The following is a 27,235-nucleotide window of genomic DNA, read 5'->3' on the forward strand; positions in this document are numbered from 1 at the left end:
TTATGTTAGACTTAGTATGTGTGTGTATATATGTTTTCAAATATTTATGGAAATATATATACTGTTTAATGGATTATAAATATTTCATATGTGTATAACATGTCTACATGACTAATATTCTTAGACAGATATTGATAGAGAACTTCACATACCTATGTTAAGCCAACATTTACTTAGTTAAATATTATTTAAGTAAGATAATTATATAAAATATATTATTCATTCCACAGCATAGCTCAGAAACTAGGACTGCTGGACTGTTTTTTAATGATCATATTATTAGTGTTCATAATTAGATTCCAACCCACTTAAAGGTTTCACCATAACTGTGTCTTTCTTTATATATTTATTCTGTAGTTTTTTACATTGACCTAAACCTTAAAAATACCTTCCATGCCTATTAAATGCCAGCTGGGTAGCAAAACCTAAAATAATCTGTGGCTGGAAATCAAGGTGTGGTTGGTAAAGTCAAGGTGGTCTTGCGGTGTGTCTAAAATGGGGCTTGACTGTGTGTTTATGGTAAGCTTTTGTTTGGTCTCTATTTTTTCTTGTGGAACCATGAGGAACAAAGTATAGGCAAGGGAAGAGTGTTAGGAGGTATAGTAGGGAAGAGCTTTGTATCTACCTTACTGAAATGCCTCACTTCATCCAAATTGTCTATTGCAATTCAGTGTTTTGAGAAGTTTAAAAGATAAAGGTGTTAGTAAGACAGCAAAATATCATGTAATTTTTACTTTAAGCGGCTTTAAATAAATATTACTTTTTAAAATAATCCAGTGAGTGCTCCTTTGTGGATCTTTTGTGAATGGGTGAATCACCCAGCTGATTTTACTGACCACCCAGATAAAATTTTAGCCAGTGTTAAGCTAAAATGAGCTAATATTAAAAAAGTTCAGAAATGATATATTATTAGAAAATATTACATTGCCCCCACCCGGCTACTTCCTAATGACACCAGCCTGGAAACATTTTCTGTGGAGAACAATGTAGCACCCTGGTAGATGCACTGGTAACAGTGAGTGCACAGTATTGCACTATGTTGTAGAAGAGAGAGAGAAATAGATAGATAGATAGATAGATAGATAGATAGATAGATATAAAGATACAGAGGCTGAACAAACATTGGTGCAGCAGGGCCCAAGTGCAGTGGGTCCCATAGGCAAGCAGCCAGTCTATAAATAGGAGTGAGCAGAATGTGTACAAACTAATACAGTAGAGCTTTTTATTAGTGCAGGTTGTGGGTCCGTCTATCTGTCCTCAAAATCGTTATACAGAGCAGCTTGTATATTATTACTGTTGCTTACTACTGAGTTACCTTTGGTGGGGCCCTAAACAAATTTTGCACCAGGGTCCTCTGTTGAGTAGGTCTGTTACTGGATAGATAGATACAGACAGATAGACATACAGATAGATTGACAGACAGATAGATAGAGCTCTGTTCAGTGTGATGGATGGCTGCTGGTATTTTTTTTATTTTAACCTGGTTTCACTGTAACCTTTCCTGATATAAATTGCTGCATACTTTACAATGACACCGGCATTACTGATAACAGCTACTGCTTTGCTAGATGACTCACTACTTGAATCAGAAACAGGGTAAAGGGAAAGGGAGGGGGTTGCTAACAGGCTAACCTCAGAAAGAAGCCTGATATGACAATATTTGTCAGAAGCATGAGACGGTGGGGAAGACTTGACGCTCTGCTGGAAGATCATTGCATTCGGATAAAATGCTAATTCATGGTGTTCTGGCCTGTGAGCTGCAGCTATCACATCTACCAGATTTGCTATCTCCCTTACAAGAATCAGTAAAGGGACATTAAAAGTCTTGTTTTTATTTATGCATCAAAAATGAATCTCTAGATTGCAAAAGGTCTGCATACAAATTAAACCTTTATAAGCATTTAAAAAGGTCATTTTGTTTGCAAAATTTGTATTATTCTACAGTCTAGAGAAAATGCCTTAAAATGCCTCTTGTGTGTTCTTTACCGTATCTCCTTTGTGGCAAGTTAGGGACAATTATAAGTAATCACTGTGCAGCAGGTAGGAGTCAGGTTATTATATATATATATATATATATATATATATATATATATAGAGAGAGAGAGAGAGAGAGAGAGAGAGAGAGAGAGAGAGAGAGAGCGCGAGCATAGTGGGAAAGGAGGAAACTCACAGGATTTTAAATAATCAAAAAAATCAGCTCTTTTTACTTCGTTGGGAGTATGGCTTGTTAGCCCGGTAGAGATTAAAATTTGTCTTGAAGAAGACTCATTGAAAGAGCCGAAACGTCAACCATGACTTTTCACGCATAACTTGTGATGTATTCAAAATAAACATTATTGATTATTTCAAATCCTGTGAGTGCCCTCCTTTCCCACTATGCTCTATATTTGAACTTTGAGGATTGCACCCAGGTCACTTTTCTGCCATAGAGTTTGGAGTGCTGGTCCTCCGGCTATTTGACACTATATATACTGTATATATACAGGGAGTGCAGAATTATTAGGCAAATGAGTATTTTGACCACATCATCCTCTTTATGCATGTTGTCTTACTCCAAGCTGTATAGGCTCGAAAGCCTACTACCAATTAAGCATATTAGGTGATGTGCATCTCTGTAATGACAAGGGGTGTGGTCTAATGACATCAACACCCTATATCAGGTGTGCATAATTATTAGGCAACTTCCTTTCCTTTGCCAAAATGGGTCAAAAGAAGGACTTGACAGGCTCAGAAACGTCAAAAATAGTGAGATATCTTGCAGAGGGATGCAGCACTCTTAAAATTGCAAAGCTTCTGAAGCGTGATCATCGAACAATCAAGCGTTTCATTCAAAATAGTCAACAGGGTCGCAAGAAGCGTGTAGAAAAACCAAGGCGCAAAATAACTGCCCATGAACTGAGAAATGTCAAGCGTGCAGCTGCCAAGATGCCACTTGCCACCAGTTTGGCCATATTTCAGAGCTGCAACATCACTGGAGTGCCCAAAAGCACAAGATGTGCAATACTCAGAGACATGGCCAAGGTAAGAAAGGCTGAAAGACGACCACCACTGAACAAGACACACAAGCTGAAACGTCAAGACTGGGCCAAGAAATATCTCAAGACTGATTTTTCTAAGGTTTTATGGACTGATGAATTGAGAGTGAGTCTTGATGGGCCAGATGGATGGGCCCGTGGCTGGATTGGTAAAGGGCAGAGAGCTCCAGTCCGACTCAGACGCCAGCAAGGTGGAGGTGGAGTACTGGTTTGGGCTGGTATCATCAAAGATGAGCTTGTGGGGCCTTTTCGGGTTGAGGATGGAGTCAAGCTCAACTCCCAGTCCTACTGCCAGTTTCTGGAAGACACCTTCTTCAAGCAGTGGTACAGGAAGAAGTCTGCATCCTTCAAGAAAAACATGATTTTCATGCAGGACAATGCTCCATCACACGCGTCCAAGTACTCCACATCGTGGCTGGCAAGAAAGGGTATAAAAGAAGAAAATCTAATGACATGGCCTCCTTGTTCACCTGATCTGAACCCCATTGACAACCTGTGGTCCATCATCAAATGTGAGATTTACAAGGAGGGAAAACAGTACACCTCTCTGAACAGTGTCTGGGAGGCTGTGGTTGCTGCTGCACGCAATGTTGATGGTGAACAGATCAAAACACTGACAGAATCCATGGATGGCAGGCTTTTGAGTGTCCTTGCAAAGAAAGGTGGCTATATTGGTCACTGATTTGTTTTTGTTTTGTTTTTGAATGTCAGAAATGTATATTTGTGAATGTTGAGATGTTATATTGGTTTCACTGGTAAAAATAAATAATTGAAATGGGTATATATTTGGTTTTTGTTAAGTTGCCTAATAATTATGCACAGTAATAGTCACCTGCACACACAGATATCCCCCTAAAATAGCTATAACTAAAAACAAACTAAAAACTACTTCCAAAACTATTCAGCTTTGATATTAATGAGTTTTTTGGGTTCATTGAGAACATGGTTGTTGTTCAATAATAAAATTAATCCTCAAAAATACAACTTGCCTAATAATTCTGCACTCCCTGTATATATATGATAGTCTGAAAGGTTTTTAAACCTGTTTGCTGATATTTTGCAATGCCGTGCTTAAAGGGACAGTAAACTTACATTGAGGGAGTATATGCCGGCCGCCCATAACTGCTACTCTAATTTTTTTTTGTTGCAAGCTCCTTCTTGTGGCCAATCCCCTGTTTATCGGTCGCGCTACACCTTGTCTGTCCGGAAGCTCAATCTTTGATTGACAGGCATAGCTGAGGGCCTACGGAGCATGCCCATTATCAGGCTGCACAGGCAATACAGTCTTTACCATTATTTGCCGGTTAAGGGCATGCGCAGTTTGCAGTTGTCGGCAAAAATCACTTGACAGGCATAAGCTTGTGAACGAGCTTGAATAGGAGGAACGGGGGTGGGTTGAGACCTTCCTATGGGATGAACGTTTCGAGAAAATACTCCCACATCCGGAGCTGCTGAATGGGCGGCGAGTGAGGACTTTGAGAACGTTGATTTTTGGTATTTTAAAGTGTTATAACTTTATTTTTGAACAATTTATTGAAAATATTACAAAAGATTAGCGATTACAATAATAGAGCCTGCCTAGATTTTAAACTTTATAGACCAAAATTTACTGACACTTTAATTTCTAATGCGTGTATAAATGAACTACATTTCACAAGGCAAAATGAAACATCTGCAGTACATTAAAACACAATAAATTGCTAATTGTATTGGGGGGAACCAACGGTCACCATGAATGACTGTGACACTGACAAGCTCTGATAGGATTGAAAAATATCTACTCAATATGTACGAATTCCAAGGCCATTAATTTCTTCACAGAGAGCAGTTTATTTTTCTTTGCTGTACCGCAGCAGCTAAGTAGTGATTTGCAGTATGAACACAGAACCAATGATTTACTACATTATACAACACCTCTAGCAGACCCTTCCCAGATAAATTGGGAAGGCCATTAAATATACCGCTAACAATTAGTATTCAGGTAAGTGTACCCAGGAGAATCACTATTACTCATGCACAAGTTATAAAGTTTATGACTAATATTCACAAATGGAGACTACCTAGGGTTGCCACTTTTCCTTTAACCCCTTAATGACAGAGGACTTACCAGGTACGTCATGGAAAAACATTCCCTTAATGACAATTGACGTACCTGGTACGTCCTCTGTTGTTAGAAGCGCTGGAAGCGATCATGATCTCTTCCAGCTGCTTACAAGGGATTGTAGTGATGCCTCAATATTGAGGCATCACTGCAATCCCTTATTTTACCCACCGATGCAGAAAGGGCCACTCTGTGGCCCTCCCTGCATCGGCGCAAAATATGACCGGAAGAAATATATAATTAATGCAGATGCCTGGGGTCCTGGGGATCTTCTTTGAGTAGTAAGGGATCTGGGAGGGGGAGGGATGTAGATTATTAAGGGGGGCCCAGCTACACTACAGAAAACATATTTTTCATCTAAAAAGTAAAAAAAAAACTATTTTTGGGGGCAAATTGGGTACTGGCAGACAGCTGCCAGTACCCAAGATGGCGGCAAATAGGTAGAGGGGGAGGGTTAGAAAGATGTATGGGGGGATCAGGGAGGTTGTGGGGTAAGGGGGGATGCAGACTGCAGACAGTATGAAAAAATAAATTAAAAAAAATAAAAAATGATTTTTATTTCAGTACTGGCAGACTTTCTGACAATTGTGAGGTGAGGGAGGGAAGAGAGCTTTTTGAGGGAGGTCAGGGGGGGATCAGGGGGTGGGATGTGTCAGGTGGGAGGCTGATCTCTACACTAAAGCTAAAAATTAACCCTACAAGCTACCTAATTAACCCCTTAACTGCTGGGCATATTACAAGTGTGGTGCGCAGCAGCATTTAACGGCCTTATTATTACCAAAAAGCAACGCCAAAGCCATATATGTCTGCTATTTCTGAACAAAGGGGATCCCAGAGAAACATTTACAACCATTTGTGCCATAATTACACAAGCTGTTTGTAAATAATTTCAGTGAGAAACCTAAAATTGTGAAAAATGTAACAGTTTTTTTTTTATTTGATTGTATTTGGCGGTGAAATGGTGGCATGAAATATACCAAAATGGGCCTAGATCAATACTTTGGGATGTCTACTAAAAAAAAATATATACATGTCAAGGGATATTCAGGGATTCCTGAAAGATATCAGTGTTCCAATGTAACTAGCGCTAATTTAAAAAAAAAATGGTTTGGAAATAGCAAAGTGCTATTTGTATTTATGGCCCTATAACTTGCAAAAAAAAAAAAAAGAACATGTAAACATTGGGTATTTCTAAACTCAGGACAAAATTTAGAAACTATTTAGCATGGGTGTTTTTTGGTGGTTGTAGATGTGTAACAGATTTTGGGGGTCAAAGTTAGAAAAAGTGTGTTTTTTTCCATTTTTTCCTCATATTTTGTATTTTTTTTACAGTAAGTTATAAGATATGATGGAAATAATGGTATCTTTAGAAAGTCCATTTAATGGCGAGAAAAACGGTATATAATATGTGTGGGTACAGTAAATGAGTAAGAGGAAAATTACAGCTAAACACAAACACTGCAGAAATTTAAAAATAGCCATTGTCATTAAGGGTAAGAAAATTGAAAAATGGTCCGGTCATTAAGGGGTTAAAAAAAAATGCCAGACATGCTCATCAGCATAAATTTGCATAAATAATTATACAGCACAAATTAGGAACTAAAGCAGCTCAGAAGTTTGGCAACTATATCACTTTTTTTATTTTTAAAGGGACAGTCAACACTAAAATTGTTATTGTTTAAAAAGATAGATAACGCCTTTACTAGTCTACCCATTCCCTAGCTTTGCACAACCAACATTGTTATATTAAAATACTTTATAACATTTAAACCTATACATTTCTGCCTTTTTCTAAGCTGCTATAGACAGCCTGTTAATCACATGCTTTTTTGTTTGCTTTTCACAACAGGAGACTGCTAGTTCATGTGGGCTATAAAGATAACATTGTGCTCACGCCCGTGGGTTCTGCACAACACAGCTTAAATGCAAGTCAATAAATAATAAATAAAAAGTCCTGTGATCAAAGGGGCTGTCAGAAGAGGCTTAGATACAAGGTAATTACAGAGGTAAAACGTATATTTATATAACCATGTTGGTTGTGCAAAACTGGCGAATGGGTAATAAAGGGATTATCTATATTTTATACAATAACAATTTTTGAGTTGACTGTCCCTTTCATCTTTATTTTCAACTTTCACCTGAACCATAAAAATACCGGCTATGTCCTAGATCACAAGTGGATTATTAAACATGTAAAGTTTATCATCATTTTAAGGCATCTTCCTCTTGCATTATTTGTTCTCCACTTTACTAACCCAATCTGTGCTACTGGTTTTTTTTTCATTATATGTGTTGTAATAGCCTGTAGATTTGCACTTCAGCAGTTTATTAATGGTTAGAAGCTAACCAACGTGGTTACAGTTTCTTTAAATTTGACATCCTTTTTAGCTACATCATAATACTGGAGTATAGAACTTGCATTACTCTCTGCAAGAAAAAATATTATAAATATTACACATGTAGTTTTACATAAGCAAATAGTGGTTAAAGGAGCATAATACTCATATGCAAAATCACTTGAAACTGATGCAGTATAACTGTAAAAAGCTGACAGGAAAATATCACCTGAGCATCTCTATGTAAAAAAGGAAGATATTTTACCTCACAATTTCCTCAGCTCAGCAGAGTAAGTTCTGTGTAAAAAAATATACTTCAGCTGTTGCTCAGCTGCAGGTAAAAATAATATAAAATGAGGAAATGAACAGCAGCTAATTAGCATCAGCAGTGCTGAGGTCATGAACTCTTTTACTGTGATCTCATGAGATTTCACTTAACTCTCATGAGATTTCATAGTAAACTTCCTTAAACTGAATAGGGAAATAAATGAGTTTGCACGTAAGCTCACTCCCTTAGCTGTCCTGGGACAGACATACTGGTTTGGTAATTAGAAGTCCTTTACAATGGGATGTGGCTACTTAGGAATTTTTGAGGTAAACTAGTCAGCTTTTTACAGCTATGCTGCATCACTTTCAAGTGTTTCAACATTTGGGTATCATGGCCCTTTAATTTCTTAGCTTTTACTATATGCACCTTAAATCCTTCTGCCTATTCTTTAGTTAGTTTACTTTGCACATGGACTTTTTGTTAGCAGTTGCGTTAGAGTTTGACATGGTTCCTTACCTAAAAACTGCTAAGCCTTTGCTAAAATACTTAACCTTGTTTGAAAGTGCATCAGTATAAATTTAGGCCTAGATTTGGAGTTTGGCGGTAAAAGGGCTGTTAACGCTCCGCAGGCTTTTTTCTGGCCGCACCATAAAATTAACTCTGGTATCGAGAGTTCAAACAAAGGCTGCGTTAGGCTCCAAAAAAGGAGCGTAGAGCATTTTTACCGCAAATGCAACTCTCGATACCAGAGTTGCTTACGGACGCGGCCGGCCTCAAAAACGTGCTCGTGCACGATATCCCCATAGGAAACAATGGGGCTGTTTGAGCTGGAAAAAAACCTAACACCTGCAAAAAAGCAGCGTTCAGCTCCTAACGCAGCCCCATTGTTTCCTATGGGGAAACACTTCCTACGTCTGCACCTAACACTCTAACATGTACCCCGAGTCTAAACACCCCTAACCTTACACTTATTAACCCCTAATCTGCCGCCCCCGCTATCGCTGACCCCTGCATATTTTTTTTAACCCCTAATCTGCCGCTCCGTAAACCGCCGCCACCTACGTTATCCCTATGTACCCCTAATCTGCTGCCCTAACATCGCCGACCCCTATATTATATTTATTAACCCCTAATCTGCCCCCCACAACGTCGCCGACACCTGCCTACACTTATTAACCCCTAATCTGCCGACCGGAGCTCACCGCTATTCTAATAAATGTATTAACCCCTAAAGCTAAGTCTAACCCTAACACTAACACCCCCCTAAGTTAAATATAATTTTTATCTAACGAAATAAATTAACTCTTATTAAATAAATGATTCCTATTTAAAGCTAAATACTTACCTGTAAAATAAACCCTAATATAGCTACAATATAACTAATAATTATATTATAGCTATTTTAGGATTAATATTTATTTTACAGGCAACTTTGTAATTATTTTAACCAGGTACAATAGCTATTAAATAGTTAAGAACTATTTAATAGTTACCTAGTTAAAATAATAACAAATTTACCTGTAAAATAAATCCTAACCTAAGATATAATTAAACCTAACACTACCCTATCAATAAAATAATTAAATAAACTACCTACAATTACCTACAATTAACCTAACTCTACACTATCAATAAATTAATTAAACACAATTCCTACAAATAAATACAATTAAATAAACTAGCTAAAGTACAAAAAATAAAAAAGAACTAAGTTACAGAAAATAAAAAAATATTTACAAACATAAGAAAAATATTACAACAATTTTAAACTAATTACACCTACTCTAAGCCCCCTAATAAAATAACAAAGCCCCCCAAAATAAAAAATTCCCTACCCTATTCTAAATTAAAAAAGTTACAAGCTCTTTTACCTTACCAGCCCTGAACAGGGCCCTTTGCGGGGCATGCCCCAAGAATTTCAGCTCTTTTGCCTGTAAAAGAATAAATACAATACCCCCCCCCCCAACATTACAACCCACCACCCACATACCCCTAATCTAACCCAAACCCCCCTTAAATAAACCTAACACTAAGCCCCTGAAGATCTTCCTACCTTGTCTTCACCATACCAGGTTCACCGATCCGTCCTGAAGAGCTCCTCCGATGTCCTGATCCAAGCCCAAGCGGGGGCTGAAGAGGTCCATGATCCGGTCAAAGTCTTCATCCAAGCGGGGCAGAAGAGGATCTTCCATCCGATTGAAGTCATCATCCAGGCGGCATCTTCTATGGTCTTCCATCCGGAGCGAAGCGGCAGGATCCTGAAGACCTCCAGCGCGGAACATCCATCCGGACCGACGACTGAACGACGAATGACTGTTCCTTTAAGGGACGTCATCCAAGATGGCGTCCCTCGAATTCCGATTGGCTGATAGGATTCTATCAGCCAATCGGAATTAAGGTAGGAATTTTCTGATTGGCTGATGGAATCAGCCAATCAGAATCTAGTTCAATCCGATTGGCCGATCCAATCAGCCAATCAGATTGAGCTCGCATTCTATTGGCTGATCGGAACAGCCAATAGAATGCGAGCTCAATCTGATTGGCTGATTGGATCAGCCAATCGGATTGAACTTGATTCTGATTGGCTGATTCCATCAGCCAATCAGAAAATTCCTACCTTAATTCCGATTGGCTGATAGAATCCTATCAGCCAATCGGAATTCGAGGGACGCCATCTTGGATGACGTCCCTTAAAGGAACAGTCATTCGTCGTTCAGTCGTCGGTCCGGATGGATGTTCCGCGCTGGAGGTCTTCAGGATCCTGCCGCTTCGCTCCGGATGGAAGACCATAGAAGATGCCGCCTGGATGATGACTTCAATCGGATGGAAGATCCTCTTCTGCCCCGCTTGGATGAAGACTTTGACCGGATCATGGACCTCTTCAGCCCCCGCTTGGGCTTGGATCAGGACATCGGAGGAGCTCTTCAGGACGGATCGGTGAACCTGGTATGGTGAAGACAAGGTAGGAAGATCTTCAGGGGCTTAGTGTTAGGTTTATTTAAGGGGGGTTTGGGTTAGATTAGGGGTATGTGGGTGGTGGGTTGTAATGTTGGGGGGGGGGGTATTGTATTTATTCTTTTACAGGCAAAAGAGCTGAAATTCTTGGGGCATGCCCCGCAAAGGGCCCTGTTCAGGGCTGGTAAGGTAAAAGAGCTTGTAACTTTTTTAATTTAGAATAGGGTAGGGAATTTTTTATTTTGGGGGGCTTTGTTATTTTATTAGGGGGCTTAGAGTAGGTGTAATTAGTTTAAAATTGTTGTAATATTTTTCTTATGTTTGTAAATATTTTTTTATTTTCTGTAACTTAGTTCTTTTTTATTTTTTGTACTTTAGCTAGTTTATTTAATTGTATTTATTTGTAGGAATTGTGTTTAATTAATTTATTGATAGTGTAGTGTTAGGTTAATTGTAGGTAATTGTAGGTAGTTTATTTAATTATTTTATTGATAGGGTAGTGTTAGGTTTAATTATATCTTAGGTTAGGATTTATTTTACAGGTAAATTTGTTATTATTTTAACTAGGTAACTATTAAATAGTTCTTAACTATTTAATAGCTATTGTACCTGGTTAAAATAATTACAAAGTTGCCTGTAAAATAAATATTAATCCTAAAATAGCTATAATATAATTATAATTTATATTGTAGCTATATTAGGATTTATTTTACAGGTAAGTATTTAGCTTTAAATAGGAATCATTTATTTAATAAGAGTTAATTAATTTCGTTAGATGTAAATTATATTTAAGTTAGGGGGGTGTTAGTGTTAGGGTTAGACTTAGCTTTAGGGGTTAATACATTTATTAGAATAGCGGTGAGCTCCGGTCGGCAGATTAGGGGTTAATAATTGAAGTTAGGTGTCGGCGATGTTAGGGAGGGCAGATTAGGGGTTAATACTATTTATGATAGGGTTAGTGAGGCGGGTTAGGGGTTCATAACTTTATTATAGTAGCGCTCAGGTCCGCTCGGCAGATTAGGGGTTAATAAGTGTAGGCAGGTGTCGGCGACGTTGAGGGGGGCAGATTAGGGGTTAATAAATATAGGGGTCGGCGATGTTAGGGGCAGCAGATTAGGGGTACATAGGGATAAAGTAGGTGGCGGTCGGCAGATTAGGGGTTAAAAATTTTAATCGAGTGGCGGCGATGTGGGGGGACCTCGGTTTAGGGGTACATAGGTAGTTTATGGGTGTTAGTGTACTTTAGGGTACAGTAGTTAAGAGCTTTATGAACCGGCGTTAGCCAGAAAGCTCTTAACTCCTGCTTTTTTCAGGCGGCTGGAGTTTTGTCGTTAGAGCTCTAACGCTCACTTCAGAAACGACTCTAAATACCAGCGTTAGAAAGATCCCATTGAAAAGATAGGATACGCAAATGGCGTAGGGGGATCTGCGGTATGGAAAAGTCGCGGCTGAAAAGTGAGCGTTAGACCCTTTAATCACTGACTCCAAATACCGGCGGTAGCCTAAAACCAGCGTTAGGAGCCTCTAACGCTGGTTTTGACGGCTACCGCCGAACTCCAAATCTAGGCCTTAGTGAGGCTATAAATTGAACTGTATTAAAGGGACATAATACTCATATGCTAAATCACTTGAAACTGATGCAGTATAACTGTAAAAAGCTGACAGGAAAATATCACCTGAGCATCTCTATGTAAAAAAGGAAGATATTTTACCTCACAATCTCCTCAGCTCAGCAGAGTAAGTTCTGTGTACAAAGTTATACTTCACCTGCTCCCAGCTGCAGGTAAAAATAAAAAAAAAATGAAGAAATGAACAGCAGCCAATCAGCATCAGCAGTGCTGAGGTCATGAACTCTTACTGTGATCTCATGAGATTTGACTTAACTCTCATGAGATTTCATAGTAAGCTTCCTTTGCCTGATTGGTGAAATAATATGAGAGTGCACGAGGCTCATCCTTTCAGATGTCCCAGGACAGACACACTAAAATGCTGCTTAGAAATATTTATAATGGGAGGTGGCTACTGAGGAACCTTTGAGGTAAAATATCTTTCTTTTTTACATAGAGATGTTCAGGTGATATTTTCTAGTCAGCTTTTTACAGCTATGCTGCATCACTTTCAAGTGTTTAAACATTTGGGTATTATGGCCCTTTAACAATAACACAAAGTAGCTGATTTTGTATTTGCTGTGTTACTCATTACATTAAAGGAACAGTAAAGTCAAAATTAAAGGGACAGTCAAGTCCAAAATAAACTTTCATGATTTAAATAGGGAATGTAATTTTAAACAACTTTCCAATTTCTTTTATCACCAATTTTGCTTAGTTCTCTTGGTATTTTTAGTTGAAAGCTAAAGCTAGGAGGTTCCTATGCTAATTTCTTAGACCTAATCTGAATGCATTTTAACCACTAGAGGGCATTAGTTCAAGTGTTTCATATAGATAACATTGAGCTCATGTACGTGAAGTTATCCTGGAGTGAGCACTGATTGGCTAAAATGCAAGTCTGTCAAAAGAACTGAAACAAGGGGGCAGTTTGCAGAGGCTTAGATACAAGATAATCACAGAGGTAAAACGTGTATTATTATAACTGTGTTGGTTATGCAAAACTGGGAAATGGGTAATAAAGGGATTATCTTTCTTTTTAAAGAACAAAAATTCTGGTGTTGACTGTCCCTTTAAACTTTCATGATTTAGACAGATCATGTAATTTTAAAACATTTTTCAATTTACTTCTATTATCAAATTTGCTTTGTTCTCTTGGCATCCTTTGTTGAGAAGTAAATCAAGGTAGACTGATAGGAGTGCAGGAGCATACACGTGTCTTTAGCAGTCTATGGCAGCAATGTTTGTATCTATGTTTAACATTGCTATAAACAAGGGTTCAAATGTTGCTGGCCGATGGCTAAAGACACGTGCACGCTCCTGAGCTCACCTAAAACGCTGGGGCTCCTAAGTTGCTATCGCAGTTTGGTAAATGGAGCCCATTGCATTCAATGTATAACTTGTATTTTTTATTTCATAGATAACATTGCAATTAAGCATACAGTTTTATTTCATATTGTATCTTATGTATGAGTTGCCTGGTGGATTGTTTTTATTTGTTTTTAGAAAAGCTTATCCCGTAAACATCTACAACAATTCCCTTAGATTTTGATGGTTAATTCTAAAGAAAAAAAGGTTTCATAACATTTTCTAAAGGATTAGAATATTCCCCATAGTGTTGTGTGCAAAATGGTATTGCAGTTCTCAGAGTGCTCATAAAACTCTTTACTCTTGCAGATCTATCTCGCATTTGCAAAGTTTGTAGTTTTTTTCCCCACCTAAATATGAAATGAGCAGAGAAAACTGATTGCGAAACAAATGCACTACAGGAAACTATAAAGCAAACAAAAGTTAAATTGTTACACTTTACAGAACCCACACCCGAAGGTTTGAGAGTCCCATAACTTTCTATGGAAAAAGGTTGCAGAATAATCAAGATTATGGGCCGAGTACCAAACAAGACTTAAAAAACTGTTAACACTTGCAGGGCTGCCCTCCGGAAATTTCTCTAAAAAAAAAAAAAGTGTCTTTTTGCAAAGGTTACGAGATGTCTGCCATAGAAAGTAATAGAATTCACTGAAAAGGGAAACTTCATTGTAGATCAAAGTTAGCAGGAAGCACAATTTAAAGGGATATAAAACGCTAATCACAAGAAAATCACAATGTAGGTTGTGTACCGAGATTGCAATCCCATCACAGTTATGCCTTGAAAGCAAGTGTACCTCATTGGTTTAGATTTCACTTTTGTCTGGAACCTCTGCCTTGATCTGGATAAGGGGGCTGGGAGTTATCTTGGGCATTTTGTCATTATGAACAAGAGTGTGCTCGAATGCTCACACATGAAATCTTGTCCCATATTAAAAAGCACACTGTGCAAGACAAGTACCTCTCTGTTTAGTTCCCAAACTTGTGCGGCGCTACCTTTCCTATTGCTGCTAATCCACTTGTCTCTCAAAGCTGCCCAACGTGTCTGCAGCTCTGACGACAAGTGTGTATGCAGCACTGAGGACCAGTGTGTCTGTAACTCTTAGAACTAGTGGGTCTGTAGCTCTGAGGACTAGTTTGTCTGCAGCTCTGAGGACGAGTGTGTCTAGCTCTGAGAACTAGTTTATCTATAGCTCCGAGGACGAGTGTATCTAGCTCTGAGAACTAGTGTGTCTGCAGCTCTAAGGACGAGTGTGTCTGTAGCTCTGAGGATTAGAGTGTCTGTAGCTCTGAGGACTAGTGTGTCTACAGCTCTGAGGACTAGTGTGTCTGTAGCTCTGAGGACTAGTGTGTCTGCAGCTCTGAGCACGAGTGTGTCTGTAGTTCTGAGGACGAGTGTGTCTGTAGCTCTGAGGACTAGTGTGTCTGCAGCTCTGAGCATGAGTGTGTCTGTAGCTCTGAGGATGAGTGTGTCTGTAGCTTTGAGGATGAGTGTGTCTGTAGCTCTGAGGACGAGTGTGTCTGTAACTCTGAGCACGAGTGTGTCTGTAGCTCTGAGGACGAGTGTGTCTGCAGCTCTGAGGATGAGTGTGTCTGTAGCTCTGAGGACGAGTGTGTCTGTATCTCTGAGGACGAGTGTGTCTGTAGCTCTGAGGACAAGTGTGTCTATAGCTCTGAGGACAAGTGTGTCTGCAGCTCTGAGGACAAGTGTGTCTGTAGCTCTGAGGACTATTGTGTCTGCAGCTCTGAGGATGAGTGTATCTGTAGCTTTGAGGACAAGCGTGTCTGTAGCTCTGAGGACGAGTGTGTCTAGCTCTGAGAACTAGTGTGTCTGCAGCTCTAAGGACGAGTGTGTCTGTAGCTCTGAGGACTAGTGTGTCTATAGCTCTGAGGACTAGTGTGTCTGCAGCTCTGAGGACTAGTGTGTCTGTAGCTCTGAGGACTAGTGTGTCTGCAGCTCTGAGGACGAGTGTGTCTAGCTTTGATAACTAATGTGTCTGTAGCTCTGAGGACGAGTGTGTCTAGCTCTGAGAACTAGTGTGTCTGCAGCTCTAAGGATGAGTGTGTTTGTAGCTCTGAGGACTAGTGTGTCTGTAGCTCTGAGGACAAGTGTGTCTGCAGCTCTGAGGATGAGTGTGTCTAGCTTTGAGAACTGATGTGTCTGTAGCTCCAAGGACGAGTGTGTCTAGCTCTGAGAACTAGTGTGTCTGCAGCTCTAAGGATGAGTGTGTCTGTAGCTCTGAGGACGAGTGTGTCTGTAGCTCTGAGGAAAAGTGTGTCTGCAGCTCTGAGGACTAGTGTGTCTGCAGCTCTGAGGATGAGTGTTTCTGTAGCTTTGAGGACAAGTGTGTCTGTAGCTCTGAGGGAGGACGAGTGTGTCTGTAGCTCTGAGGATGAGTGTGTCTGTAGCTCTGAGGACACGTGTGTCTGTAGCTCTGAGGACTAGTGTGTCTGCAGCTTTGAGGACTAATGTGTCTGCAGCTCTGAGGATGAGTGTGTCTGTAGCTTTGAGGATGAGTGTGTCTCTAGCTCTGAGGACTAGTGTGTCTGCATCTCTGAGGATGAGTGTGTCTGTAGTTCTGAGGACGAGTGTGTCTGTAGCTCTGAGGATAAATGTGTTTGCAGCTCTGAGGATGAGTGTGTCTGTAGCTTTGAGGACGAGTGTGTCTGTAGCTTTGAGGATGAGTGTGTCTGTAGCTCTGAGGACGAGTGTGTCTGTAGCTCTGAGCATGCGTGTGTCTGTAGCTCTGAGGACGAGTGTGTCTATAGCTCTGAGGACGAGTGTGTCTATAGCTCTGAGGACGAGTGTATCTGTAGCTCTGAGCATGAGTGTGTCTGTAGCTCTGAGGAGGAGTGTGTCTGTAGCTCTGAGGACAAGTGTGTCTGCAGCTCTGAGGACGAGTGTGTCTAGCTCTGAGAACTAGTGTGTCTGCAGCTCTAAGGATGAATGTGTCTGTAGCTCTGAGGACTAGTGTGTCTGTAGCTCTGAGGACAAGTGTGTCTGCAGCTCTGAGGATGAGTGTTTCTGTAGCTTTGAGGACAAGTGTGTCTGTAGCTCTGAGGGAGGACGAGTGTGTCTGTAGCTCTGAGGATGAGTGTGTCTGTAGCTCTGAGGACACGTGTGTCTGTAGCTCTGAGGACTAGTGTGTCTGCAGCTTTGAGAACTGATGTGTCTGTAGCTCCGAGGACGAGGGTGTCTAGCTCTGAGAACTAGTGTGTCTGCAGCTCTAAGGATGAGTGTGTCTGTAGCTCTGAGGACTAGTGTGTCTGTAGCTCTGAGGACAAGTGTGTCTGCAGCTCTGAGGACTAGTGTGTCTGCAGCTCTGAGGATGAGTGTTTCTGTAGCTTTGAGGACAAGTGTGTCTGTAGCTCTGAGGGAGGACGAGTGTGTCTGTAGCTCTGAGGATGAGTGTGTCTGTAGCTCTGAGGACACATGTGTCTGTAGCTCTGAGGACTAGTGTGTCTGCAGCTTTGAGGACTAATGTGTCTGCAGCTCTGAGGATGAGTGTGTCTGTAGCTTTGAGGATGAGTGTGTCTCTAGCTCTGAGGACTAGTGTGTCTGCATCTCTGAGGATGAGTGTGTCTGTAGTTCTGAGGACGAGTGTGTCTGTAGCTCTGAGGATAAGTGTGTCTGTAGCTCTGAGGATGAGTGTGTCTGTAGCTTTGAGGACGAGTGTGTCTGTAGCTTTGAGGATGAGTGTGTCTGTAGCTCTGAGCATGAGTGTGTCTGTAGCTCTGAGCATGAGTGTGTCTGTAGCTCTGAGGACGAGTGTGTCTGTAGCTCTGAGGACAAGTGTGTCTGCAGCTCTGAGGACGAGTGTGTCTAGCTTTGAGAACTGATGTGTCTGTAGCTCCGAGGATGAGTGTGTCTAGCTCTGAGAACTAGTGTGTCTGCAGCTCTAAGGATGAGTGTGTCTGTAGCTCTGAGGACTAGTGTGTCTGTAGCTCTGAGGACAAGTGTGTCTGCAGCTCTGAGGACTAGTGTGCCTGCAGCTCTGAAGATGAGTGTTTCTGTAGCTTTGAGGACAAGTGTGTCTGTAGCTCTGAGGGAGGACGAGTGTGTCTGTAGCTCTGAGGATGAGTGTGTCTGTAGCTCTGAGGACACGTGTGTCTGTAGCTCTGAGGACTAGTGTGTCTGCAGCTTTGAGGACTAATGTGTCTGCAGCTCTGAGGATGAGTGTATCTGTAGCTTTGAGGATGAGTGTGTCTCTAGCTCTGAGGACTAGTGTGTATGCATCTCTGAGGATGAGTGTGTCTGTAGTTCTGAGGACGAGTGTGTCTGTAGCTCTGAGGACGAGTGTGTCTGTAGCTCTGAGGACGAGTGTGTCTGCAGCTCTGAGGATGAGTGTGTCTGTAGCTTTGAGGACGAGTGTTTCTGTAGCTTTGAGGATGAGTGTGTCTGTAGCTCTGAGGACGAGTGTGTCTGTAGCTCTGAGGACTATTGTGTCTGCAGCTTTGAGGACAAGCGTGTCTGTAGCTCTGAGAATGAGTGTGTCTGTAGCTCTGAGAATGAGTGTGTCTGCAGCTCTGCATTGTGGTTTTATTGCAATTTCTACTGGGTGAATTAAGTTTTTCCCTGCATAATTTCAATAATTCAACTTTTGAAGACCAATTTTGCTACAATTTTCAATGCGATTTAACAAACTAATTTTTTTACTGCACCTTTTTATTTCCATAAACCATTTATTCCTTTCATACAAATTATTAATTAAGATTTTTTGGGAGCCCTGTTGCACTTTTATGTAGTACATCTCCTTCAGATACCTAAATTCTGAAGAATACCTCTTTTTGAGAAACATTGGTCTCAGGTAGTGTTGCCAGCTGTGTTCCCTCTAAAGCCAGTTTTTTTGAGTGACCCAGCAGTAAAACAGTTAATAAGAGCAATTGGCAAACACTACACAATGCACAATGCAGACTGCAAGGTGTGGTTCCCTTGTTAACTGTTTCACTGCTGGGCTGCTCACAAAACTGGCCTTAGTGGGAACACGGGTTGCCAGGTGTCCCGTTTTCAATGAGACATTCCAGTATTTCAGTAGACTACCTAGTAAGATCTAAAAAAAGGACATTAGACAGTATGAGATTATAATCTAAAATGTTTCATTATGTGTAATTATAAAAACATTGCAATATTTTAACTTTCATTATTTATTCTGTTCCCTTTTCCTGTAATTTAAAGGGACAGTCAACTCCAAAATTCTTATTGTTCAAAAAGATAGATATTCCCTTTATTACCTATTCCCCAGTTTTGAACAGCCAACATGGTTATATTAATATACTTTTAACCTCTGTGATTACCTTGTATCTAAGCCTCTTTTGACAGCCCCCTGATCACATGGCTATTTATTATCTGTTGACTTGCATTTTAGTCAATTAGCGCAGTGTCAGCCACAACTCCACAGGCGTGAGCACAATGTTATCTATATGGCCCACATGGATTAGCAGTCTTGTTCTGAAAAGCTAATAAAAAAGCATGTGATAAGAGGCTGACTGAAGTGGCTTAGAAACAGGCAGATATTTAGAGGTTTAAATGTTATAAAGTATATTAAAACAATATTGGTTGTGCAAAGCTAAGGAATGGGTAGTAAAGGCACTATCTATCTTTTTAAACAATAACAATTTTGGTGTTGACTGTCCCTTTAAAGGGGCACTGAACCCAAAATTATTTCAGAAAGAGCATGCAATTTTAAGCAACTTTCTAATTTACTCCTATTATCAAATTTTCTTCATTCTCTTGGTATGAAGCCACTGGGGTAAGGTTAGTGTGTGTACTACTGGCAGCCAAGGGAGGGTTAAATCACTACTGTATGTGTTACTGGCAGTCAAATAGGTAAAATTAGTGATTTTGGATGTTACTGGAAGTCAAGGAAATAAAATAACTACTCAGTGTGTAACCCCACGTCCCACCTACCACCTCTGCCAAATCACTTAGAGTTGTTCAGTATTTTTGTGGACAGCTGGGAACCCTATTCTCAAGGTAAAAACTGTAAAATTTCAACATGGACTTCATAGTACTGGTGCGATTTCTTAGAGAATCTCAAACGCCCAGAGAGCTTCTGAGAATTAGGCCAATTTTTGAGCATTACATTATAATGCATGTGTCTCATCTTCTCATCCAAAACTCTACTTAGGGCCCGAGGATCTAAAAGTCTCTGGGCTGACGAGATTATTAAAGAGTGTTCACCAGTACTTCTATTTCCCTGAAAACAGGGTGTTGCTAAGGGGCGTATACTGAATTTTCATATGAAAAGTGCACAATAAAATTCATATTTTAAACATCTTACAAAACAAATCATCGAAACATTCACACAAAAATTATCAGGGAATTTATTTTTCTTTCATGATTCAGATAGAGCATGCAATTTTCAACAACTTTCCATTTTAGGTCTATTATATAATTTGCTTCATTGTTTGTTGAATATAAATATATAAATATAAATATCTAAATATGCTGCTGATTGGCGGCTGAACATAGATGCTTAATGTGATTGTCTCACCCATGTGCATTGCCATTTCTTCAACAAAGGATACCTAAATAGTGAAGCAAATTAGATAACAGAAGTAAATTGGAATGTTGTTTAAAATTGTATTCTCTATCACAATCATGAAAGAAATATTTTGAGATTTTAAGATAATGACCAATGATGTTAGTATTGAACCCTACACTGTCTAGCTTAAAAGGAAATAATACTCATATGCTAAATCACTTTTGTGATGCAGAATAACTGTAAAAAGCTGACAGGAAAATATCACCTGAGCATCTCTATATAAAAAAGGAAGATATTTTATCTCACAACTTCCTCAGCTCACCAGAGTAAGTCCTGTGTAAGAAGTTATACTTTAGCTGCAGGTTAAAAAAAAACAAACTCCTTTACTGTGATCTCATGAGATTTCACTTAACTCTCATGAGATTTAATTCTAAACTTCCTTAAACTGAATAGGGAAATAACATGAGTGTGCATGAGGCTCACTTCCTTGCAGATCCCGGGACAGGCATACTGATTTGCTGCTTAAAGTCCTTTACAATGGGGTGTGAATACTTAGGACATTTTGAGGTAAAATATTTTTCTTTTTTACATAGAGATGTTCAGGTGATATTTTTCAATTGTTTCAACATTTGGTTATCATGGCCTTTGAAAGTGAAAATCATATTTGAAACATGTTTAGCAGTCAGTCGTTCTGTTACACTGCAGCTTCCACCGCGCCATCTGTGCAATGACTGGACCCTGACCTTTTATTTTAATATGTACACAAACGTTATGAGGATGACAGGTTTAACCCTTTAAGGACCAATGTATTTCCCCAGTTTCCGTGCTTAAGTGACACAAGCAATGTTGATATTTTTGCTCACTATTTGTTTCACCTTAATTGTCCGCTCTCTTGTTAATTGAACCTCTATAGATTATATACCATTTTTTTATAAAGAAACAGTTAAGTCTGGCACTGTGAAAAATAATATAGTAGGAAAAAAGGGGATATGATATTCCCTGGTGCTAACCCTTGATATAATTACTAGAATAAGGATAGGGGGAAGAGACTGGACAAGAAGGGGTTAATTAGCACTCATTCCTATGATTATTAGTAAGTATGTTGAGATATTCAACTATTCAGAAGTATAAGGTTAAGTTAAAACTTAATATTTATTTAACCACGATTAAAAAGAGTGAAAATGAACAAGACACTCTCACCAATTACAAAAGGCCCCACAATTCCCTATACATTCGCACCAGTGAAAATCACCCTGCAATATACCCAGACAGTGAACACAGATTCCACCACCCCCCTGTATTGCTGGCCAGTAACAGGATACGCTGGCTTCAGGTGACAGGGATGGCTTCTATTCTGTGTGCACACGTCCCTTGCAGTGGATTTCGGTGTGAGGAATAAAATTATTAAAAACACTTATGCTTGAATAAGCATACTGTTCTGTTAGGCACAAACGCGTTTCGGCCGAGTAGCAGACTTTCTCAATGTGCAATCTGAATTTGACAAGACGAGTGACTCGCTTACAGCACCTTTTAAACCAAACCCCTATTCTATCCACCCAATCGTAGCGTGCGTTTGCATCACGCCCACCTTTCAGCGAATCACAAGCGATTCAGAGTAGCGTGCTATGGGGTTGGAAGTCAGTGACCGATTGGTTGTAATAACTTACTACAGGCCCAATCAGAGATAGCCTATTGTTATCTACGGTCATAGCAGGATTGGCTGTAACTTTTGCTGTTGCTGCGATCACTGTGAATATTCCGATTGTATGTGCACCCAAAATCGTTCCATGAGCTTGTGATTACTTCGGTACAATAGTCATTGCAGTAGGCAATTATCATATACCTAGTATACCAATAAGTCCGGATTATGAACTATAGCTCATTTGATAAGTTTATTATAGCTGAAAGCATTAACGGTTTATGTATAAAAGACATATGGTGCTTAATAAGTTATAATAAATTGGATATATTTGATCTAAGTCTAAACCAACTTAGACATTATATAATCATTCGAGAATCCCAAGCATATAAAGTAACATATCCATTATATCATTGTATCTTCGTAAGTAAAATAATACAGTGATCCGTTAAGCACATAAAAAGTGTCCTCTGCGGAAATTTTTCTGGGTGCACATTAGAATTCGGTTTGCTAATGATCATCAATTATGGTTGATATATTTGCAAGAGATGAATATGAAATGTGCAGTTAAAAATTAGAGGAATGCCCAAAAATTATTATTCTCATTCATGCCATTAGGCATGACAGCATTTAAGTTAAAAATCCATCTCGCCTCTTTTTTCAAAAGGGCTTGTTCCATATCCCTTCCACGTATTCCTGGGCGTATTGTTTCCAGTCCCCAGAACTTAAAAGTATTAGGCCTAGATTTGGAGTTCGGCGGTAGCCGTCAAAACCAGCGTTAGAGGCTCCTAACGCTGGTTTTGGCCGCCCGCTGGTATTTGGAGTCAGTGATTAAAGGGTCTAACGCTCACTTTTCAGCCGCGACTTTTCCATACCGCAGATCCCCCTACGCCATTTGCGTATCCTATCTTTTCAATGGGATCTTCCTAACGCCGGTATTTAGAGTCGTTTCTGAAGTGAGCGTTAGAGCTCTAACGACAAAACTCCAGCCGCCTGAAAATAGCAGGAGTTAAGAGCTTTCTGGCTAACGCCGGTTCATAAAGCTCTTAACTACTGTACCCTAAAGTACACTAACACCCATAAACTACCTATGTACCCCTAAACCGAGCTCCCCCCACATCGCCGCCACTCGATTAAAATATTTTAACCCCTAATCTGCCGACCGCCACCTACGTTATACTTATGTACCCCTAATCTGCTGCCCCTAACCCCGCCGACCCCTGTATTACATTTATTAACCCCTAACCTGCCCCCCACAACGTCGCCGCCAGCTACTTAAAATAATTAACCCCTAATCTGCCGACCGCAAAGCGCCGCCACCTACGTTATCCCTATGTACCCCTAATCTGCTGCCCCTAACACCGCCGACCCCTATATTATATTTATTAACCCCTAATCTGCCCCCCACAACGTCGCCGACACCTGCCTACACTTATTAACCCCTAATCTGCCGAGCGTACCGCACCGCTACTATAATAAAGTTATTAACCCCTAACCCGCCTCACTAACCCTATCATAAATAGTATTAACCCCTAATCTGCCCTCTCTAACATCGCCGACACCTACCTTCAATTATTAACCCCTAATCTGACGACCGGAGCTCATCGCTACTATAATAAATGGATTAACCCCTAAAGCTAAGTCTAACCCTAACACTAACACCCCCCTAACTTAAATATAATTTACATCTAACGAAATTAATTAACTCTTATTAAATAACTTATTCCTATTTAAAGCTAAATACTTACCAGTAAAATAAATCCTAATATAGCTACAATATAAATTATAATTATATTATAGCTATTTTAGGATTAATATTTATTTTACAGGCAACTTTGTAATTATTTTAACCAGGTACAATAGCTATTAAATAGTTAAGAACTATTTAATAGTTACCTAGTTAAAATAATAACAAATTTACCTGTAAAATAAATCCTAACCTAAGATATAATTAAACCTAACACTACCCTATCAATACATTAATTAAATAAACTACCTACAATTACCTACAATTAACCTAACACTACACTATCAATAAATTAATTAAACACAATTCCTACAAATAAATACAATTAAATAAACTAGCTAAAGTACAAAAAATAAAAAAGAACTAAGTTACAAAAAATAAAAAAATATTTACAAACATAAGAAAAATATTACAACAATTTTAAACTAATTACACCTACTCTAAGCCCCCTAATAAAATAACAAAGCCCCCCAAAATAAAAAATTCCCTACCCTATTCTAAATTAAAAAAGTTACAAGCTCTTTTACCTTACCAGCCCTGAACAGGGCCCTTTGCGGGGCATGCCCCAAGAATTTCAGCTCTTTTGCCTTTTAAAAAAAACATACAATACCCCCCCCAACATTACAACCCACCACCCACATACCCCTAATCTAACCCAAACCCCCCTTAAAGAAACCTAACACTAAGCCCCTGAAGATCTTTCTACCTTGTCTTCACCATCCAGGTATCACCGATCCGTCCTGGCTCCAACATCTTCATCCAACCCAAGCGGGGGTTGGCGATCCATCATCCGGTGCTGAAGAGGTCCAGAAGAGGCTCCAAAGTCTTCCTCCTATCCGGCAAGAAGAGGACATCCGGACCGGCAAACATCTTCTCCAAGCGGCATCTTCGATCTTCTTCCATCCGGTGCGGAGCGGGTCCATCTTGAAGCAGGCGACGCGGATCCATCCTCTTCTTCCGTTGTCTCCCGACTAATGACGGTTCCTTTAAGGGACGTCATCCAAGATGGCGTCCCTCGAATTCCGATTGGCTGATAGGATTCTATCAGCCAATCGGAATTAAGGTAGTAATTTTCTGATTGGCTGATTCCATCAGCCAATCAGAATCAAGTTCAATCCGATTGGCTGATCCAATCAGCCAATCAGATTGAGCTCGCATTCTATTGGCTGATCGGAACAGCCAATAGAATGCGAGCTCAATCTGATTGGCTGATTGGATCAGCCAATCGGATTGAACTTGATTCTGATTGGCTGATTCCATCAGCCAATCAGAAAATTACTACCTTAATTCCGATTGGCTGATAGAATCCTATCAGCCAATCGGAATTCGAGGGACGCCATCTTGGATGACGTCCCTTAAAGGAACCGTCATTAGTCGGGAGACAACGGAAGAAGAGGATGGATCCGCGTCGCCTGCTTCAAGATGGACCCGCTCCGCACCGGATGGAAGAAGATCGAAGATGCCGCTTGGAGAAGATGTTTGCCGGTCCGGATGTCCTCTTCTTGCCGGATAGGAGGAAGACTTTGGAGCCTCTTCTGGACCTCTTCAGCACCGGATGATGGATCGCCAACCCCCGCTTGGGTTGGATGAAGATGTTGGAGCCAGGACGGATCGGTGATACCTGGATGGTGAAGACAAGGTAGGAAGATCTTCAGGGGCTTAGTGTTAGGTTTCTTTAAGGGGGGGTTGGGTTAGATTAGGGGTATGTGGGTGGTGGGTTGTAATGTTGGGGGGGGGTATTGTATGTTTTTTTTAAAAGGCAAAAGAGCTGAAATTCTTGGGGCATGCCCCGCAAAGGGCCCTGTTCAGGGCTGGTAAGGTAAAAGAGCTTGTAACTTTTTTAATTTAGAATAGGGTAGGGAATTTTTTATTTTGGGGGGCTTTGTTATTTTATTAGGGGGCTTAGAGTAGGTGTAATTAGTTTAAAATTGTTGTAATATTTTTCTTATGTTTGTAAATATTTTTTTATTTTTTGTAACTTAGTTCTTTTTTATTTTTTGTACTTTAGCTAGTTTATTTAATTGTATTTATTTGTAGGAATTGTGTTTAATTAATTTATTGATAGTGTAGTGTTAGGTTAATTGTAGGTAATTGTAGGTAGTTTATTTAATTAATGTATTGATAGGGTAGTGTTAGGTTTAATTATATCTTAGGTTAGGATTTATTTTACAGGTAAATTTGTTATTATTTTAACTAGGTAACTATTAAATAGTTCTTAACTATTTAATAGCTATTGTACCTGGTTAAAATAATTACAAAGTTGCCTGTAAAATAAATATAAATCCTAAAATAGCTATAATATAATTATAATTTATATTGTAGCTATATTAGGATTTATTTTACAGGTAAGTATTTAGCTTTAAATAGGAATAAGTTATTTAATAAGAGTTAATTAATTTCGTTAGATGTAAATAATATTTAACTTAGGGGGGTGTTAGTGTTAGGGTTAGACTTAGCTTTAGGGGTTAATACATTTATTAGAATAGCGGTGAGGTCCGCTCGGCAGATTAGGGGTTAATAATTGAAGTTAGGTGTCGGCGATGTTAGGGAGGGCAGATTAGGGGTTAATACTATTTATGATAGGGTTAGTGAGGCGGATTAGGGGTTAATAACTTTATTATAGTATCGCTCAGGTCCGCTCGGCAGATTATGGGTTAATAAGTGTAGGCAGGTGTCGGCGACGTTGAGGGGGGCAGATTAGGGGTTAATAAATATAATATAGGGGTCGGCGATGTTAGGGCAGCAGATTAGGGGTACATAGGGATAACGTAGGTTGCGGCGGTTTACGGAGCGGCAGATTAGGGGTTAAAAAAAATATGCAGGGGTCAGCGATTGCGGGGGCGGCAGAATAGGGGTTAATAAGTGTAAGGTTAGGGGTGTTTAGACTCGGGGTACATGTTAGGGTGTTAGGTGCAGACGTAGGAAGTGTTTCCCCATAGGAAACAATGGGGCTGCGTTAGGAGCTGAACGCTGCTTTTTTGCAGGTGTTAGGTTTTTTTTCAGCTCAAACAGTCCCATTGTTTCCTATGGGAGAATCGTGCACGAGCACGTTTTTGAGGCTGGCCGCGTCCGTAAGCAAGTCTGGTATCGAGAGTTGCATTTGCGGTAAAAATGCTCTACGCTCCTTTTTTGGAGCCTAACGCAGCATTTGTTTGAACTCTCAATACCAGAGTTAAATTTATGGTGCGGCCAGAAAAAAGCCCGCGGAGCGTTAACAGCCCTTTTACCGCCAAACTCCAAATCTAGGCCGTAGTTTTTCCTTCATGACAGTGTAGAAAATGCCTGGCAACACTGGTGATTTGTTTGCCCTTTTCTACATCCTTTGCTGCATTCCTAATGTTGCTTAGGTGCTCAGTGATTCTAACCCCCATTGGTCTAGTGGTCATACCTACGTAAAAATAGTTGCAGATGCATGATAGACAATAAATAACATTCAATGTTTTACAAGTGATGTGATTTTGAGTCATCCATTTTTTGTTAAATCTATCTAACATATATTTCTTTTTAACCATATATGTGCAGTTTTTACAATTACCACATGCTATAGATCCTTTATAGATCGGAGCTTTTTTGGCATTTCTGTCAAAGTGGCTGGAGGTTAGTTGATCACTTAGATTGTTTGCACGTCTATAGGTGCACAAAGGATTCTGTGGGATAATGGAGTTAAGCTGTTCATCTAATTGTAAGATATGCCAGTGTT

The 27,235-nt window shown here is 39.9% G+C and overlaps 2 protein-coding genes across 2 annotated transcripts in view; both read left to right on the forward strand.

The window, feature by feature from the left end:
• LOC128657148 (proline-rich protein 9-like) overlaps positions 1 to 15,477 on the forward strand; it is a 46,573-nt gene extending 31,096 nt beyond the window's left edge. Inside the window, exon 2 of the mRNA XM_053711394.1 lies at positions 15,120 to 15,477. Coding sequence (XP_053567369.1) covers positions 15,120 to 15,477 — 358 coding nt within the window. The remainder of the gene's footprint in view (positions 1 to 15,119) is intronic.
• Positions 15,478 to 20,637: 5,160 nt separating this feature from the next.
• RGS6 (regulator of G protein signaling 6) overlaps positions 20,638 to 27,235 on the forward strand; it is an 848,561-nt gene continuing 841,963 nt past the window's right edge. The window contains exon 1 of the mRNA XM_053697770.1: positions 20,638 to 20,716. The gene's annotated coding sequence lies outside the window, so the exon portion shown is untranslated. The remainder of the gene's footprint in view (positions 20,717 to 27,235) is intronic.

This window comes from Bombina bombina, chromosome 1, assembly GCF_027579735.1.
Source record: "Bombina bombina isolate aBomBom1 chromosome 1, aBomBom1.pri, whole genome shotgun sequence".
In the NCBI taxonomy this organism is placed as follows: domain Eukaryota; kingdom Metazoa; phylum Chordata; class Amphibia; order Anura; family Bombinatoridae; genus Bombina; species Bombina bombina.